Consider the following 18714-nt stretch of genomic DNA (forward strand, 5'->3'; position numbering starts at 1 on the left):
AGATGCCCACGAGCAGCATCTCATGTAAAATAGGAAGGTCATGGTCATGTCTCAGGTTGGCTCTGCATGCCTGTGCAGCAGCTGTCAACATCTGTATAGATTGACTGGCAGAGTCACTACATCACCCTTGCCATGATGCTACATGGCCTCAGAGACAGATCTCCTCAGGCTATTGATGAAGAACCCAGGAACTTCTGGGACACTCTGCCTCTGACAATCATAAAACCCCCAAACAAAACAATAATCACAAAAATCAGTCACATGCTTGAAACCCCAGTGCTGGGGAGGCAGATATGGGAGGACCCCCTGGGGTTCACCAGCCAGCCTAATTTCTGAGTTCAAGGTATTAAGTGAAAGACTGCCTAAAATCCAAGAAGGAAACTGACATCTGACATCTGAGTCTGCTACTGCCCTACACACACCTATGTGCATGTGCACTTGCACTGACATCTGAGTCTGCTACTGCCCTACACACACCTATGTGCATGTGCACTTGCAATGTACCTGAACACACAGGAACACATGTATACATATGAACACATGTGTACACACATTCACACACATGTGCACACAAAATCATAGCCATTTGTGTTCAAGAGCTATCCTCAGCTCAGATTCCATTTTGTCTGCTGGTGAATGAATGGCGCTGGCTTGTTGCCCTTAACTCCATGTTTTGGTGGACCCAGGGTGAATCTGCACCATGATAGGCCCCACACCGCAGATCTGGATTTAAGGACCCCAGAGCTTAGGAATGTTGTCATGGCAAACACACAGGAAATGCAGCTGAGTGCTGCTGACAGCTTCTGGAACGTGTTGGGTCAAGGAAGGAAGAGGATGGGTGGTCTAGTTGGCGTTCTGCTGCTGTGGTAAGCACAATGACCAAAAGAAATGGGTTCCTTTCACCTTCTAGTCCATTGCTGAGGGAAGCGAAGGTAGGAACTGAAGAAGAGATCAGGGAGGAAGGTCGCTTCCTAGCTCATGTTCAAATAGCTTTCTCACACAACTGAGGCCCACCTTGAGGTGGCACTGCCATCAGCAGTCACGGAAATGCCCCACAGATGTGCCTGTAGGACTCTCGGATGGAGGCGATTTTCCAGTTGACATTCCCTTATTCTGGTTTTTGTAAGGTATCAATAAAAACTGACCTCTACAGGTGGCTTCCCTCAGTCTTTGGCAAGGCAGAGGAGCCTCCAGAGAGCCAAGGAACCTCCCAGAGTCCTGGAATGAATTCTGTAGGAGGTGGATATTCATCCTCTCAGCTCTGAGAGCTCTCAGACAAACATCTACTGTGTGTGGAGGTCATCCATCCATCGGACCTGCAGAATACCTATGATGGTTAGTATGGACCATCAACTTGACAGGATTGAGAAGAATTTAGGAGACGAGACCGGGCATGTCTGTGAGGGATTATCTAAACTCACTTAGTTGAGGAGGGAAGACCCTCTTTGAATGTGAGAAGCTCCAGCCATCCCACAGGCTGGGGTCCTGGACTGAATAAGAAGGAAAAAGTAAGCTGAGCATCAGCATCTATCTCTCTCTGCTTCCTGACTGTGAATGCCACATGACATTCACAGCCTCCTGTTCCTGCCACCATGCCTTCCCGCCATGATGGACTGTGCACCCTCAGACTGTGAGCCAGAACCTTTCTTCTTTAAGTGGCTTTTGTCGTGTATTCTGTCACAGTCACGAGAAAGTGACACATATAGTTTCTAGGGAAGCCTCACACTAGGTATCTAATATTTCGAGGACTACCCTAAGCCACTCTGGACACCCTCTATTGTCAGGACCATCCTAGGCCACTTGCAGCATCAACTGTTGCTAGGGCTATCCTAGGCAATACTGAGGATCTCTGCTGCTCCTAAATTGCTCGTAGTCACACAGGGCTCCCACTCTGGCTGATGTTGCCCTGGACTGTGACAGGCCACACTAGGTTGCCAAGTTTAGTTTTTGTGATCAGCAATTTAATAATAATTTGAAAATAATTTGAGAGGCTAATAGAGGAAGGGCTCGGCAGTAGAATATTCCCCAGAGTTACCTAGAATTGAAGGTACTTCTTTTTCCTTTCTTGTAGCAGAAACTGACTTCAAACTCCTGACCCCCCTGTTCCCACCTCTGGAGTGTTGGCATTAGAGACAAGAGTCACCACATCTGGTCCCTTATAGATACTTCAGTGTTCAGCAATTAGCTCTGAACCCTCAGCTCTGTAGACAAACCAAGCCTTTGAGCCCACCATAATCATCTTTATTTTCTTGGTTAAGCACTGGGTGCTTAGACTCCTAGCCTGTTCAATAGCTGTTATCGCCCTTCGTAAGATAAGCAAAGTTGAAAGTCATTCACCAGCTCTCTACCTAAGTTGAGGTTTTTTGTTTGTTTTTTTCCCCCTTGCCTGTAAGTGAGTTTCCCATCATAGTGAGACCTAGGTCTTGACAAATCATGATTACAATACACAAGAGCCATGCAGGTCAGTTTCTTGGTCCCTTACGAGATTCATACCGTTGAAAAAAAGAAAAAGTCTTATTCTCATTAGGCAACTTGGAGGTTCATATGGATTTAATGCCTTGCCCTAGAATGATCTATATTTCATTTCAGATCTGTTTGACACCCGGGCTCAAGCTGTTTCCCTACAGTTGAGGTGGAAACTTCTGGAAGGGCACTGGAGCCCACAAACCTAGGACAGAAGAAAAAAGGCTACAGAGAAGACACTGGGGCTGGGGTGTGGCTCAGTGGTAGAGCACCTGCCTAGAATCCCCCAGTGAGGGGCTGGGGTGTGGCTCAGTGGTAGAGCACCTGCTTAGAATCCCCCCGTGAGGGGCTGAGGTGTGACTCAGTGGTAGAGCACCTGCCTAGAATCCCCCAGTGAGGGGCTGGGGTGTGACTCAGTGGTAGAGCACCTGCCTAGAATCCCCCAGTGAGGGGCTGGGGTGTGGCTCAGTGGTAGAGCACCTGCCTAGAATCCCCCAGTGAGGGGCTGAGGTGTGGCTCAGGAGTAGAGTGCCATCTTCCTTTCTTCTCCCCTCTTCTAGGGCCATGTCTTCCTCTGTGCATGAAAGCTGAGCTCTGGGAACACTACGACCCCATTTCATAGTCTCAACCTTCCTTCTCTGCTAGATGTCCCTAAACACTCTGCCCCAGACTCATGACAATGCTCAGCTTGCTTCCTTCTGAGATTAGCGCCTCCAGTATATCATGGAGAGTATAGTTCCCTCTGAGGTGTCTATAGGGTTGGGGTCTCTCATGGGATACTCATTTCATAGACTTGACGCAAGACCTCATCTTGTCTACATACAGCCCTGCATACAGCATGGGCAGACTGGCTGGCTGCTGGGATACCTGGGGTACCTGTGATGTCACTACAGTGTGCTGGGTTAAAGGTTACCCAGGCACTGTGAACCTGATGGGATCGAGAAGCCCTGGGAAGCATGGCGACTGCATTAATTACCCCTGAGCGGCTGCCACTCTCTTCATTATAAACACATATTCTGACTAGCACAGTTCTGAATCCTTTTAATTTCACTTAATGGGCTCCAGGACTGGTTTAATGTGTCACTAGAGGGAGCTGAAACAGCTAGAAGTGTAGTTCCTTTTCTCTCTTTTCAACCAGCAGTAATTAAAAACCTGTAGGATTACAGGAAAGGTAAAACCCACATTCTATAGTAAGATTTTTTTTTCCTGTCATTTAAGGACTTTGTGTAGCCCAGGCTGGCCTCAAATCCGCTATGGAGCTGAGGATGACTCTCAACTCCTGATCCTCCTGTGTCCACTTCCCAGATGAGGGGATTGCAGGAGGACATCGTCACACCCAATTTATGTGGCGCTGGGGCAGGAAAAGTAGCTCAGTGGTTAGGAACATCTATTGCTCTTGCAGAGGACCCAAGCTCCTCCGTTCCACCATCCACACCAGGTAGTTCATAACTGCCTACAACTCCAGCTCTGGGGGACCCGATGCCCTCTTCTGGCCTCCATAAGCACTGCACTCATGTGCGCAAATTCACACAGCAACGCACACAAAGACATGGAACTAAAAGCTAATAAATAAATGTAGTGATGGACTGGTGAGTGGGATGGCTCAGCAGTTAGTTAAGGCTCTTGCAGTCACACCTAATGACCTGAGTATGACCTCTGGGACCCACCTAGCGGAAGGAGGGAACCGACTCGGCAAAGTTGTTCTCTGACCCCCGCCAGCATTCTGTGGCACCTGTGCACCCTCCATACACAAAATACAATTTGAAATGAAATAACTTTTGAAAGCCACAGCTTTGAGGGGACAGTGGAGTCGTGGTTTCGAGGTACTGCCCTGTCTTCCAGAGCTTTGTGGACTTCAAAAGTCATGGAACCCCACTGAGCCTGAGGGACTGTGAGCACCAAGTGTGTATCGTCTCTGTTCTCCTGGGAAAATTCGTGGAGCCAAAGACCAAAGTTCTGGCCCTTCAGCTGCTAGTGGGCACTTAGTATTGGGTCTCCATTGAGTGGAGGAGGGCAACCCCTAGCTCTTTTCTGGAGAAATTAAAAGGCTGTTCCTTGTATGCACACACACACACACACACACACACAGAGAGAGAGAGAGAGAGAGAGAGAGAGAGAGAGAGAGAGAGAGAGAGAGAGAGAGAGGGAGAGAGAGAGAGAGAGGTGTGTAGGTCAGAGGTCAACCTTTAGTGTTGTTCCTCAGGCACTGTCTGCCTTGTTTTTGAGACAGGGTCTCTCCCGGGCCATGGCTGGCTGGCCACTGAGCCTTAAGGACCTGCCTATCTCTGCCTCCCCAGTGCTGGGATTAGAGCACATGCCACAATGTCAAACTTTTTTTCATTGTTTGTTTGCATGTGTTCTGGGGACAGAACTTGGGTCCTATGCTCGCTCTGAAAGCCCTTTACCCACTGAGCCCTCTCCCCAGCCCCTGCTTTTTACGGTGTTGGGGATAGACCCCAGAGCCTTAGATATTCTAAGCATGTGCTCTACCTAAGCTATGCCCTAGCCGCAGGGTGGCTCTTCTTGCTAGACTAAGATTGACTGCATGTCTGCAAGGACATGAGCCTCTGCCTCAGGCTATTAGCAGCGATGAGCAGGGCAGAGATATGTCGCCTCAGCCTCTTTGTAATAACTTCAGGAAAACCTGCTGGCAGTGACTATATAAGCAGTCTGTATGGAGGACACTGCCATCCCCACCACAGGATGTGAAGAGACTCCAGCCAATTCCTGAGCGGAGAAAGGGACAGGAGGAAAGCAATGGGAATCCCCAAATCAATTTGTCATTTAATCACTTTCCATCAGAATCCCAGAATTTACCCTTTTCTTTTTCTTTCTTTCTTTTTTTTTAAATATTTTTTGCACTTGCTAAAGTGACTGTCTGACTTATAAAATGGCTGTGAAATTTTGGAAACCAAGAACATGAGCAGAGTTGCTAAGTATGAGCCATGTGTGATGATGTGTGATGATGGGACACAAAGGAGCCAGGCAGCTAGCAGAGATACCTGAGAACCAAGGAAAGCTGGTCCATGTGTAAGAATTCAGTAGCAACTGATACTCATAACAAGGTGAGACCCTGTTGATGGGTTGGTGGGGTTGAGAGTCCAGAGCCAGGGATTGGGAGTCAGGGGTCGGGGTAGGAAACTGCCTTTCAAACCATCTCAAAGAAGCTCAATTTCTGCTGAGCGCCAAGCTCCACTATAGATCTTAATGGCACAGAGTGCTTACCAAGCAAGGAGCAGGCCCTGGGTTCCATCCCTGGCATGGCATGGGCCAGACTCGATGGTGCGTGCCTATGATGCCAGCACTTAGGAGGTGGAGCCTGGGGGATCTGGAGGTCAAGGTCATCCATCCTCAGGTACACAGTGAGTTCCAGGCCAGGCTGGGCTAAATGATGCTGTCTCAAATAAATAAATAAGTGTTTCCCTATCACAGAATTGAGCAATGCAAGTATCATGGATAGGACTCTCCCGCCAAAGTCTTGTTTGGAGCAGGTGGAGCTGGCTTCTGCCTTCTATGAACTGAATCTTGACAGACTCATTTTTCTTTCCAGTTCATAACTGGCGCTCACACACAGATCTCTGTGAAAAGCATCTACAAACAACCTGCTCCCTGAGGCTCACAGAGGTAAACAGTACACATTTGATCAAGAGGAGACCCAGAGAGAACACTCGCTCTCCAAGCCCCATCCCATAGCTGACCAGACGCCTCAGGCAACTCAGAAAGGAGCTTCCTGCATGCTCAGTAAACATGAAGAGGGCGTATGCCAAGCCAGACACATTCTACAGATTCATTCCATGGACAGATGGGCTGGGAGCCTTGCTGGGAGATGAACCTGAGTTTCTTCATTGTGGCTCACAGATTTCCATACTGTATCACAGTGCTCAAAGGCTAGAGTTCAGAGTGGTTGAGTAATATCCTCAAGGTCACACAGCCAGAAAAAGGCAGGGTCATCACTCAGACTCACAAGCTCACTTACAAAAGCACAGCTGGGTCTGTTTCCATAGCAACCTCTGAGCACTTCAGGGTGACTTGCATGTGATGCTCAGAGGGTGGTTGTAAGAGGGATGAGTGGATGAGATGGCTCAGCAGGTAAAGCTGCTTGCTGGTGAGCCTGATGACCCGAGTTCAATTCCTGGGAGTCACACGATGGAAGGAGAAAACTGACTCACTGGTTGTTTTCTGACCTCCACACCTATGCTGTTGTAGGTGTGCACTTACACTCATGTACACACACACACACACACACACACACACACACACACACACACACACACACATATACATGAGCGTGAGCCAGATCACTACAGACAGGGGACTGGCTGTGAGGAGCAGGGAGACCTGCGATGACTGACTGGAAGCGATGCTTCACTGGCTCACTACTTCCTCCTTCCAGAGAATTCTCCCCAGGATAAGATGTGGACCAAAGGGAAGCGAGTTGGAATGTGGGACTTCTGTGCATTATTGGAGGTGCAGAAGAGCCGCCTCTGGCATGGTGGGACTTCTGGGGACACTAAATTCACTGTGCATGGACAGGCATAGGTAGTGATAAAATCTTAGCAACTCCAAGAGAGGGGTGGGGGGCTGGGATGTGGAGTCCTTCATGGGGGCTGTGCCTCAGCCACACAGGGCTGATGTATAATACCAGGCGAAAGCAGTTGAAGGTGGAAGGGTTGATTGTGGCTCACAGTCTGAGGGTGCACAGTCCATCATGGCCATGAAGTCATGGCAGCAGGAGCAGGAGGCCGCTGGCAGCACGTGGCATCCTCAGTCAGGAAGCAGAGAGAGATGGATGCTGGGGCTTAGCTCGCTTTCTCCTTTTTGTTCAGTCCAGGACCCCAGCCCATGGGATAGTGCTGCCCACACTTAGGGCAGGTCTTTGCACCTCAATCAACCTAATCTAGACACTCCCTCACAGATATGGCCAGAGGTGTGTCTCCTAGGCAGTTCTAGATCCTGTCAAGAGGACAATCGAGATTAACAATCACTGGTGGCCTGGCTTGAGCTGAGGAGAGTGGGAAGGCCATCTTTGGATCAGTTGGACCTGTCTACTGTCTAAACTCGGGTAGATGACCTGTCTGCTCTAGCCGGCCTGTTTTCCTCATCAGAAAAGGGGATGATGGTACAGCTGCTCCTCTGACCACACGGTCTGGCCTAGGCAAGTTTTCTCCCAGTCCCACAAGGCCCTTGTGATGGCTGAGCTTGGTTGGATATGGCATCAACTCAGAGCCGCCTCTGGGAAGTTTGTGAAAGCATTTCCAGGAAGTATTAGTAGAGCATGGTAGACTGTCTTTCAGAGTGGGTAGCACCTTCTGGCTGTAGCCTGAGGGAACAGCTGCTGTTTCCCCCTGCCTGCCTTTGCCCCTTGCTGGCAAATGCATCTGTCTCTCTGCCGTTGCTGCTGCCACAACAGAACTCAGCTTCTTTAACCTTCCAATATGCACGAAGAAACAGCAGCTTTCTGGGGATCCCCCAGGCATTTGCCCATGGATGGGGACTGCTAGGGCATTCAGCCTTATAGACTGAGCAGCTGACAGATTCTCAGCATGCAGATGGCCACTGTTGGACTACCCAGCCCATGTCGTGTAAGCCAATCTAAAAAAAATAAACCTCTTAAAAGGTACATATTCTGTCTCTGGGTTCTGTTCCTCTAGGGGAACTCTGACTCCAACAGTCCCCTCTGGAGAACCTCATAGCTGAAGCCTTCAGAAAGGATGGGTGTGCCCGTGTGTGTCGAGAGCAAGGATAGCACAGGAGACCTTGCTGGCAGTGTGTCCATCAAGTCCATCAAATGACAAGGTCAGCATCCCAAAGCAGGGAGGGCATTGCGGGGTCAATCCTGACTGCTCTGGTGGTTCAATATGCTCACATTTGTTTGAACACCTCATCCCCATTTGGGCATGCTGTTTGGGAGGCCATGGAACCGTTTGGAGACAGGGCCTACCTAGAAGAAGTGGGTTGCTAGAGGATGGACTGTATGGGTTATAGCTTGACCTTGGTTCAAAGCAAGTGCCCAGTTTCCTGGATACAAATGCAATGGGCCAACTTGTGTTCCTGCTGACAAAGCCATGAGCCACCTCGGCCACCATGCCTTCCCCATCATGATGGACTGAAGTATAGCCACAATAAATCCTTCCTTCCTATGATGGTAAATATCGTCAACTCTAATTGTCAATTAGACTAAGTGAAGTGGGAAGACCTTCCTAAATATGGATGACCCCATTCCATGGGCTGGGTTCTGGATTGAATAAGAAGAAAGTAATCTGAGCACCAGCATGCATCTCTCTCTGCTTCCTGACTGTGGATGCTGTGAGCAGCTGCCCCGCTCCTGCCTCAGCTGAGCCTCCCCCACCATGACAAACTGCACCCTCAAACACATCAGCCCTTCTTTTCTTCAGTTGTTTATGTCACAGCCACGAGAAAATAAACACACACTCTAGTGAGTTCTTTGGGTCAGGTGTTTGTCTTAGTAACAAGAAAAGTGACTGATACTGTGTCAGCTTGATGAGATTGAGAATTTCCTAGAAGAGTAAAGCTGCCTCTGGGTTTGTATGCAAGGGCGGAGAGATGCAGCCAGCACCATGCTGCAGGCTGGGCTACCTGACAGAACACCCAGGAAGGAGGAGGAAGCCTGTGATGTAGGCCAGCTCGTTCACCTCCTCCAAGAAGCCGCTCTATCTTAATGGATGGAAACTGGGACCCAAAAGAAATCATTCTTCTTGAGTCTCCAGTGTTCTCATTATGAAGCGAGTCTCTATGTTTCCTGCAGCTATCTGATTGATTGTTGCAGCCCTTGTCCAGCTGTGAGCTGAGGGACAGGCTCGGAGCTTACCAGCCTCACCGACGAAGACCTCCACGGGTACACTGGCCGGGCTCTCGCCGATGATGTTATAGGCGGTCATGATGACTTCATAGCGTCGGTACTTCTTCAGATCTGCGAGGTCAAACACACAGGGTCAGCCTACAGCTGGACCAGCTTTTGTTCTTAGATCTCCTCTGTGGACCACACCCAGGCCATGCAGACCCCAGGGAGAAGAGCAACCTGTTCTCTGAAGGACTAGGAAATGCCTCCATCCTGCCTCCTGATGCTGCTGTCAATCAAATGAGATGACTCCTCCCACCTGTGCCCAGGTAAAGGGCAGCAAAGCATCCAGGACCTGACCTGCCTTTATGCAGCAGCTCTCCTGGAGACAGGCACCAGATAAAGACCCAGGTACTTACAAACTCCTCATCCTCCTGCCTCTACTTTCCAAGTGCTGGGTTTGCAGGTGTGCACGGCCACGCCTGGTTTATGCCATGCTGGGAATAGAACCCAGGGCTTCTCCATGCTAGGCAAGCATTTCTCTACCAACTGAGCTACAAAACCAGTCCCCGTGGTCAGTATTCAATGTAGAGGGTTTTAGTTCAGAGAGAAAGAAAGTAGACCACTGCCTTTAAAAGCGTTAAGATGGGGGCTGACTCAGCAGTTAAGAGCACTTGCTGAGGATCTGGGTTTGATTCCTAACACCCACATAAGGTTCACAACCACCTGTGACTCCCGTTCCAGGAGATCCAATGCCCTCTTCTGGCCTTCTTGAGCACCAGGCACATACATGGTACACAGACATACATGTGGGCAAAATACCCATAAATTGAAAATATATGGTTAGGATGGCAAACATTTTGGCCTGTATATTTCACTATAACTATGAGAGAGAGAGAGAGAGAGAGAGAGAGAGAGAGAGAGAGAGAGAGAGAGAGAGAGAGACAGAGAGAGACAGAGACAGAGACAGAGAGAGAGACAGAGACAGAGAGACAGAGACAGAGAGACAGAGACAGATACACAGACAGAGACAGGGACAGACAGAGGGAGAGAGAGAGAGAGAGAGAGAGAGAGAGAGAGAGAGAGAGAGAGAGAGAGGGAGAGCAAAGAGAGTCACAGGAGAGATCTTGCCTTGTCTGACTTTCCCTTCTGTACCAGCCAGTTGGGGTGCTAGATGGCACTATTGGGAACCCCACCAGCCTCAGTCTCTAGAAGTTTCCCTGATATGTGGGCATGCTGAGACACAACCATCAAGAGGGGAACTCCAGTAGTTAGAGCCACGAATCCAGGATGGTTTGGCTTGGAGAGAGGGATGGGCATCTCCACTGCACACAGTCCCAGGGGCCCGAGGTGCTGTGCACTTACGTGTTAATTCATACGTCGTTAACGTGGAGCTACTGTTCACAGTCTTGAAGCTGCTTTGGGCTACAAGGGGTAAGGAAGGCAGTTAGTACAGAGGGACACTGTGCCTGCAAACCGTGTGTGGGGTGGACATGAGGCACACTGTAAGCTGGATGGGATGCTGTGCTGATTTCCACAGTTCCCTGGGTACTGTAGACTGTAGGCTTCTCATTAGCTCCTGGGAGTTACCACATGTCTACCTAACACATCAAGCAAGACACACCAGCCTGAGACCGGTGGTGGTGGGCTGGCCCTTTGATAGAAGGAAGCGAATATGAGGGCGTTGGCAGCAGTGTAGGGGACAACAGTAAAGACACAGACACGCTTTTTTTTTCTTTCCTCCAGGCCTTTCTGGTAGGCAGGTTTATCTAGCTGACGGATGTTTGCAAGCTGTGGGACTCTGGTCTGAAGGGGATGAGGAAGTCACCCATCAAGTGTTCATCAAGCTACAAGCCACCAGGGACAAGCTTGTCTACAGTTGCATGTGTGACCCTGGCGGAAAGGGTGGGGTGGAGCAGGCACCCTGTTGCACACTGGATGACTGGACTTTAGGTCGCTTGCTGGCCTGATGGGGGTGAACTAGGTAGGAAGTGCTGCCCAGCTGTTCTCCTGGCCTGTCTGTCCCTCGTCATAGAGATCAGCCTGCCTTTGCCTCCTGAGTGCTGGGATTAAAGGCATGTGCCACCATGCCTAACAAAAGGGGAATTTTCCATGACACTATTTAGGGACAATTTCCTTCCGGGGGGTGGGTGGGTAGAGAGGTAGGGTCTTCTGAAGTTAAGCTGCCTCTGGCTGTGGTGGGATCCAGGCTCAGCAAGATCAGGAGGTACCGACGCATAGCCATTTTCCACACAATGTGTCCCCGCAGAGCTGGCCCCTTCTCTCTCAATTCAGCTTCCGGGTCCACCGCCTCCATCTGTGCCCTACTGGCTTCACACTACACTGTCTGCTCCCTCACTGTGCTGGCTCCTCTATAGTATTTCCCAGCATGCCTTCCAAGGAGCAGACAGATGTGTAAAGCTCACCTGTGAGTTCAGCACGTAAGGCAGAGGGACTCTTGAGTGTCTTGGCCTCGGGGCCCATGCCAGTCTCAGACTCCAGCTCGCGGTAGTAGATCCTGTAGCCCTGCAGAAGGCCATTCAGGCTCTCATCCCGGGGAGGCTGCAAAGACATGGCACACTTAGCCATTTGGGGATATTATCGGAGTCAATATGTAAAGAAGGCTTAGTAACCTCCACTCGGGTATAATTAGCCCACCATGAAGAGTCACTATTTCAAGGCCATGGTTCTTTTTTTTTTTTTATGATTTATTTTTTTATTATGTATACAGTGTTCTGCCTACATGCATGCTTGCAGGCCAGAAGAGGGCACCAGATCTCATTACAGATGGTTGTAAGCCACTATATGGTTGCTGGGAATTGAACTCAGGACCTCTGGAAGAACAGCCAGTGCTCTTAACCTCTGAGCCATCTCTTCAGCCCGGTGGTTACTTTTACAAATCGTTTTTACATATATTTTATTTTATTTTGATGATTATTATGTGTGTGTGTATACACACACACACATGCACTCATGTGTGCAGTCATGAATGCACACACGTGAGCCATGGTATGGATGTGGAGGTCAGAGGACAATTTCCAGGAGTTGATTTTCTTCTTCTACCACGTGGGTTCTAGGGTTTGAACTCAGTTCATCAGGCCATGTAGGCTCTAAGCCTACGGTCCTTGTTAAAACAAAGGGAGAGACGTGTAAGTTGGCAAAGTGCCCGCCTTGCAAGCCCTTGGACTTGAGTTCAATTCCCAAAACCCACATAAAAAGCTGGGCAGGGTGGTACGTGCTTGTGATCCTGCACTGGAGAGGAGGAGACAGGGCATTCCAGGGGGCTAGCCTAGTCTACTTGTGACTTCCAGGCCAGTGAGAGGCCTGCTCTCAAATATCAGTGTGAACATCTACTAAGGAACACCTGAGGTTATCCTCTGGCCTCAATGTGTATATGTGCATGGATACCTGCACTCATGTGTGCAACACACACACACACACACACACACACACACACACACACACACAGGAAAGATTTGAGACTATTAAAGGGAAAGGATGAACCATCCCAGATTCAGAGCCAGTTGTGGAGCTCTGCTCACACCTTGTATGTGGTATGATGGCTGCTATCTTGATTGCCAACTTGATTACGTCTGGAATCAACTAAAACCCAAGTAGTCACGCATGTCTGAACGATTTTATTGATTGGATCATTTGAGGTGGGAAGACCCATCCTAAATCTGGGTCACAGCTTCTGGCAGCAGCCCATATGAATCAGGGACACGAAGAAGGAAGCTTTTTGCCTGCTCGTTTTCACTCTTGTTGGCAAGTTCATCTATCCTGCTGCTGAGGCGTTCCTTCGCTGCTGTTAGAACTGACTTCTTCAGGATTCCAGCACAGACTGAAGACCAGCAGTTCTCTAGGAATCCTCCAGGATTCCAGCAATAGATCAAGGCTGCTGAGACATCCAGGCTTGTGGACTGAACAATTGGATTCTTGGCATTTCTGTTGGGAGACAGCCATTGTGGACTACCCATAGCCTGTATGCCGCTCCAATAATATTCATTTATGTTTTGTTCTTTTAGAGAACCCTAACTGATACATGAAGACATGAGTTCTTATCCTGGGTCTAGCTTAACTCCTTGAGGTGAGGCTGGAGAGTGAGGTGCAGGCACAGATGGGGAGGGAGTGTCTCTCTGTGGGGTGAACCTAGAAACAGTAAGGGGACTAGGGAAGCAGCCTCAAACTATACCATCATTTTTTGTTTTAGTTTTTGTTTTTTTCCAGATAGCTAGAACTAGTTGAGGGGAAATCACACTGGATTTGGGAAGGACTTAGTCCAACAGCTGGTATCCTTGTAAGAGGAGGGACATTTGGACTTGTGGGCACATAGAAAGAATGCCCAGTGAGTATGGAGAGGCAGATTAGAGTGCTATGTTTATAAGCTAAGGGACACAAATGGCCACCATCAGCCAGAAGACACTGGGGGACTCCAGTACAGTGCCTTTCCTGGAGGGAGAAGAGTCCTGTTGTCATCTGGCCTTGGGACTTCCGGCCTCCAGAACCAATCTGTGGCTGTGACATGGACCCAGAGACCAGAGGGTCTACAGTTGCCTTTCTAGGCCCCAGAAACCCAGCACTCGCTGCTTGGTCACTCTGCTCTCTAAACTACAAGGTGAGGGGCTTGGGAAGCCAGGAACACATGTGGTGACATGGCTGACAAGCATACACACACACACACACACACACACACACACACACACACACACACACACACACGCACACACACAAGTCGGGAGTGGTGAAGACGCTGTTGGAAACAGCATCTGTGAATCTACTATCTAGAGGGGCCCCAGATCTGCCACAACGACTGGTCAGCAGCTCCTGGCCACCCTGCTTTCTGGGTCTCAGATGCAGTGATGGTGCACAGTACACAGCTGCCCAACAGAAGTGGAGGTGTGTAACCAGATGCCTGGGAGGTTTGCTGGGTCACAATGGCCTGTTGTCCAAGTGCTTAGGGGGCTCCCAGCACCAGCCAGAGCTGGGGCCCCATCCCAGGACTTCCACCACACACCCTGGGCCACAGCAGGGAATGCTTCCACCTCAGTTTTCACCTCAAATAGTGGGAAACTGGGTCTCAGTAGAGCTGGGCAGTTACTTCAGAAGAGACCTTCCCTGTCCCCTCTGACCCTTCCTGAGCATTGCTGGTAGCATGTGTTGGGGGGTGGGGGTAGGGCTCTACAGCTGGCTTCATTAGGCCCCAGACAACCAGGTCAGAGCAACGAGCCACAGCTCAGGGTTTGGGGTGTCGGGTGAGTTTATTTTGGTTTTTGCTTATCTCCTCTTAGGGTGGTCAGGGTTAGGCAACAAAAATATAGGCAACCCAGCCAGATTTGAATTTCAAAGTGCTATTGATCCAACCTTACTGTTACCACATTGTGTGTGTGTGTGTGTGTGTGTGTGTGTGTGTGTGTACATGCATATGAGCTGTTGGTGTGCATGCAGGTGCTGTAAGTGTGCATATATACATGTGGAGGACAGAAGAATGCTGGCTGTTCTTCAGATGTCTACCCTGTTGTTTTTGAGGCAGGGTCTCTTACTGGCCTGGAGCTTGCCAAGCAGGCTGTGCTGGCCAGTGAGTCCCAAGGATCTGCCTGTTTTTGCCTCTCCAGTGCTGGGGTTTTAAACTCATGGTACCAGGCCTGGCTTCTCTCATGGGTCCCGGGGATGGAGCTTAGGTCCTCAGGCCTGTAAGGCAAGCATTTTACCGAGCCATTGCCCCATTTTTTAACACCTTGTTAAGGTGGGAAGCCAGCACTTTCTGAGAGCGAGAGGCATTTCTCTGTGTGTCTCCTAACAGCTACAGGAAAAGACGAAGGATCCATCCTTGTGTTGAAGCAAGAATAATGCTGTCCTTGGCTGCTCAGCCACCTAAGTGGTCACGAAGGCTCAGTGCCTCTGTTTCCTGTGACTGCAGGTTGCTTCATAGATGTGGTCCCCTAAGGGAAGGAACTGGCTCTGTGACACTGGACCCCTCCTGAGGTGAGATGGCATGGCAGAAGACAGGGTATGCAGTGGCTTCTTATATACCTGGGCCTGTCTGCCCTCTGCATGTTCCTGTGGGCCCAGGGCAGAGCCATGGAGAGATGGAGGGTCTCTGAGCTCTGCACCGTGAGGATTAGTAACAGCCTGCATCTCCTTGTGGCTATGAGATCTTCTGTTCAAGGAATGGCAAAGAGCCATGGAGGTGGGTGAGAAAGTACTGTGGGGTTCCTGAGGAAACTTTAGCGCCTAGAGCAAGGGGAACTGACAGAAATGGCTTATATGCCATCCCTGAAGAAGAGTCCTCCATGACACATCCCATGGGAGAGATGGTGCTCCTCTGCCTAGAGTGGGCAGCCTGATTGAGAAGTGCAGCCCCAGAACTTGTCTAGGTTTTGTGATGTTTTCCACATGGTAGATTTCCAAAATGATCCACAGCCTAAGTCAGGGAACTTGGCAGGAAAGTGCCTTCTCTAAGTCCACTAAACAGCCATTCATGGTTCCCTGAACCATGGGCACCAGTCCTGTGGCAATGCGTGGATAAGGGACAGCAAGTATTTCCAAGACCCTGGGGCAGCTCTGCCCCTTCCTTCCTAGGCCCCTGACAAAGAACCAGGGAGATGCGTGTCCCCGGTTCTGTGGCTCTGACTGCTACACCAGGAGCCTGCTCTTGCAGCTCAGATAATACCACGTGGTCATGCAGAAGGATCCCGCACAGTCTTTACTCACACTGGGGGGAGGTGGGATGGCAAGGCCCGGGCTAGGCAGATGAGATGGCGCGGGTTCCTGTTGCTGGGATCTGGGCTGACTCAAATCAGCAAGAAGGGAGGGTGAGTGGGCACATCGAAAGCTTGCTGCTGGGCTCTGCAAGTGCCAGTCCGAAAGCTCCCCTCAAGGGTCACCTTCAAAGCCTTTCTGTCAGTCTGAGATCACACCAGAGGGGAGGTGGCTAAAGCCTGGCCAACTCTGCAGAAGATGCACAGGCTGGGGACAGTTACAGCAGGGGAAGTGGGGAGGACCTGGGGAGTCTGCAGGGACTCCAGGACAGCCTGTGTGGAGCATTTGCATCAGGACATCACCCATCCAGGGTCTGGGGAGTCTGCAGGGACTCCAGGACAGCCTGTGTGGAGCATTTGCAATGGGTTTAGTTTGCTTTTTATTCTTCCAGTTTGGAATCATGGTGGAAGTTAAGTGACAGCCTTGGAAATCTTTCCAAGTAGTTCCCTGGGACTCATGGGTCCAAAAAGGATGGGCAATTCAGGTTCTGGATTTAAATCCTGACACTGTGGCCTCCTCATATGCTTCAAATCCCAGGCTATGCCTTGAAGGCTCACTGGCAGGATCTGGCACCCGCTTGGTTCTCCCAGCTCTCCCAGCCCTAAGCTTAAAGTTCTTAGTTCAGGACATGTCCCAGAGCACAAGGCTCTGTCTGCCCTGTGCTCAGTCCCATAGCCCTACAGCACTCAACACTGGCCATCTGTATGGGCAGAAGCTCAGAGGGACCCAGAAGCCCTTCCTAACTCTGCCTCCCTCTGCCCATCCCCTATCCAAAACCCTGTGGCAGACTCAGAGTCTAGAACAGCTTTTCAAAAGTCCTTTGTCCCCATGCAGGTGACACAGTCATGATCAGACACCAGATCGTCACCACCCACTCACTGCACAGGAGAAAGGTGCCCTGGGAAAGACCCTGAAGGAAAGTGCCCTGTGGGGCTGGCAGAATTGACTGGAGAGAGGGACTTGCTTTGGGAGAAGCAGGCCTCTACCATCAGCCTCTGTGGCTCAGGCAGGAGGTAGGCTACAGAGCCATGATTGCCCCATGCTACAACAGGGTCCTAGGATCCAGGGAAGCAAATCGTTCACCTAAGGTCTCATGAGAACATGAGGAGAAGCTAGGATTCGAATCCGAATTCAGAGGGACCGCTAAGGTCTCTGGGGTCTCGGCTTACATCCCTTTGATCCCCATGTCTTGGAGAGTGGTGCAGGGGTTCCCTCTGGGACTAAGTTCCAGTGGTTAGGGACACACATAATCCCAGGTCACCTCCATTTCAAGCACAGCATTTAAACATGTGATGTGTTTGTCAGTCTTTCTGTCACTGTGATAAACACCTGTGAGAGGAATTTGGAAGGAGGAGGGGGTTGTTTTGGTGTATGGGTTCAGAGACATTGGTCCACAGGCCACTTGGCTCCAGTGTTTCTGGGCCTGTGGTGAGGCCAGCAGAGTGTGGCGGGGGAGCACATGGTCCCCTCACGGTGGACAGGAAGCAGAAGGAGACCCATAGAAAGAGGCAGGCCACCCTTCAAATGCCTGCCCCAGGTGGGGGAGATGCTCTGTAGGTAAGAACACTTGCTGCACAAGAGCATCAGTGGGGCTTGCTGGCTGGCCACCATAGCTACAGTATCTGTAAGTCCAAGTTGGTCAGGGACCGAACATGAACCATGGAAAAGTACTAGCTAGGCCAGAGAACAAGCCACAGGCCCTAAACCAGATGCCCTCAAAGATAAAGAACATTCCTTGGTCAGGTAGGTCAGGTAGCATAGCAACAGAACAATGGGCCCTGACCTTATCACCTAGCACAACATCCTGCAGCCTCACGACCTGCACATCTCCCCTCAGCTGCACGTCCTGCACGTCCTGCACCCCTTCCCTCCTCCCCCCTCCCCCTCCCATGCTATATAAGCCTTTCTGAGGAGAATACAATTTGCAGCTTGATCAGAACCCTGTCTTGCTGTCTTCCTTCATGTCTCCCCGTCCCTTTCATTCTCTCCCACAGGTGCCCCCCCCCTTTGAGACCCTGCTGGCCGGGGCACAAGTTCAGTGAGAAACTGTCTCTAAATAAATAAATAACATGAAGAGCCATAGAAGAGGGCACCCACTGTCCACCTCTGGCCTCTCCATGTGCATTCACAGGCATACACAAGCGTACACACACACACACACACACACACACACACACACACACACACACACACACACACACATACACGGCATTCCCAACAGTCTTTTCCAGTTCCAGGTCCATCAATGATAAGTTAGATCCCTTATCCAGCTAGCTCCCTGAAGTCCCATAACTGGCTACTCATGTCCAGAACCAAGCAGGCCATCCATTAGATGTTTGGGGGACATACCATATTTATACCACGACAGCCAGCAACTTTACAGTTGAGTCTTTGCCCAGGCTGGACCTTCTCTCTGCTTTGTCCTCTGGGGAAGACCTCGCCACTCTGTCTAGTGTGTTCATTTGTCCCTCGGGCACAGCCTCTCTTCACTGCCTTCCCATATGTTCCTGTCAGCCCAGCCCATGGCCCCTTTGAGCAAAGAAAATAAACCCTGGGTTCTCAGCTGCCCATGGCTGAGGCTGCATGGCCTTTGTCTTGGCCACCATTACACTCACAGAAGGAAAAGGAACAGGTCTTTCATTTGCTAGGAAGTATCTGGGCATGCCTGTGAGGAAGGTTCTAGACTGTGCTGA

General features: G+C 50.3%; 1 protein-coding gene across 2 annotated transcripts in view; it reads right to left on the reverse strand.

Moving 5' to 3' along the window:
• Sdk1 (sidekick cell adhesion molecule 1) overlaps positions 1 to 18714 on the reverse strand; it is a 970126-nt gene that overhangs the window by 61172 nt on the left and 890240 nt on the right. For both annotated transcript variants that reach the window (XM_052754191.1, XM_052754192.1), the window contains 3 exons: positions 11689 to 11824; positions 10628 to 10687; positions 9293 to 9394 (listed from right to left, as the gene is read on the reverse strand). In XM_052754191.1, coding sequence (XP_052610151.1) covers positions 9293 to 9394; positions 10628 to 10687; positions 11689 to 11824 — 298 coding nt within the window. The remainder of the gene's footprint in view (positions 1 to 9292; positions 9395 to 10627; positions 10688 to 11688; positions 11825 to 18714) is intronic.

This window comes from Peromyscus californicus, unplaced genomic scaffold (assembly GCF_007827085.1).
Source record: "Peromyscus californicus insignis strain IS unplaced genomic scaffold, ASM782708v3 Scaffold_2__1_contigs__length_46816999, whole genome shotgun sequence".
Taxonomy (NCBI): Eukaryota; Metazoa; Chordata; class Mammalia; order Rodentia; family Cricetidae; genus Peromyscus; species Peromyscus californicus.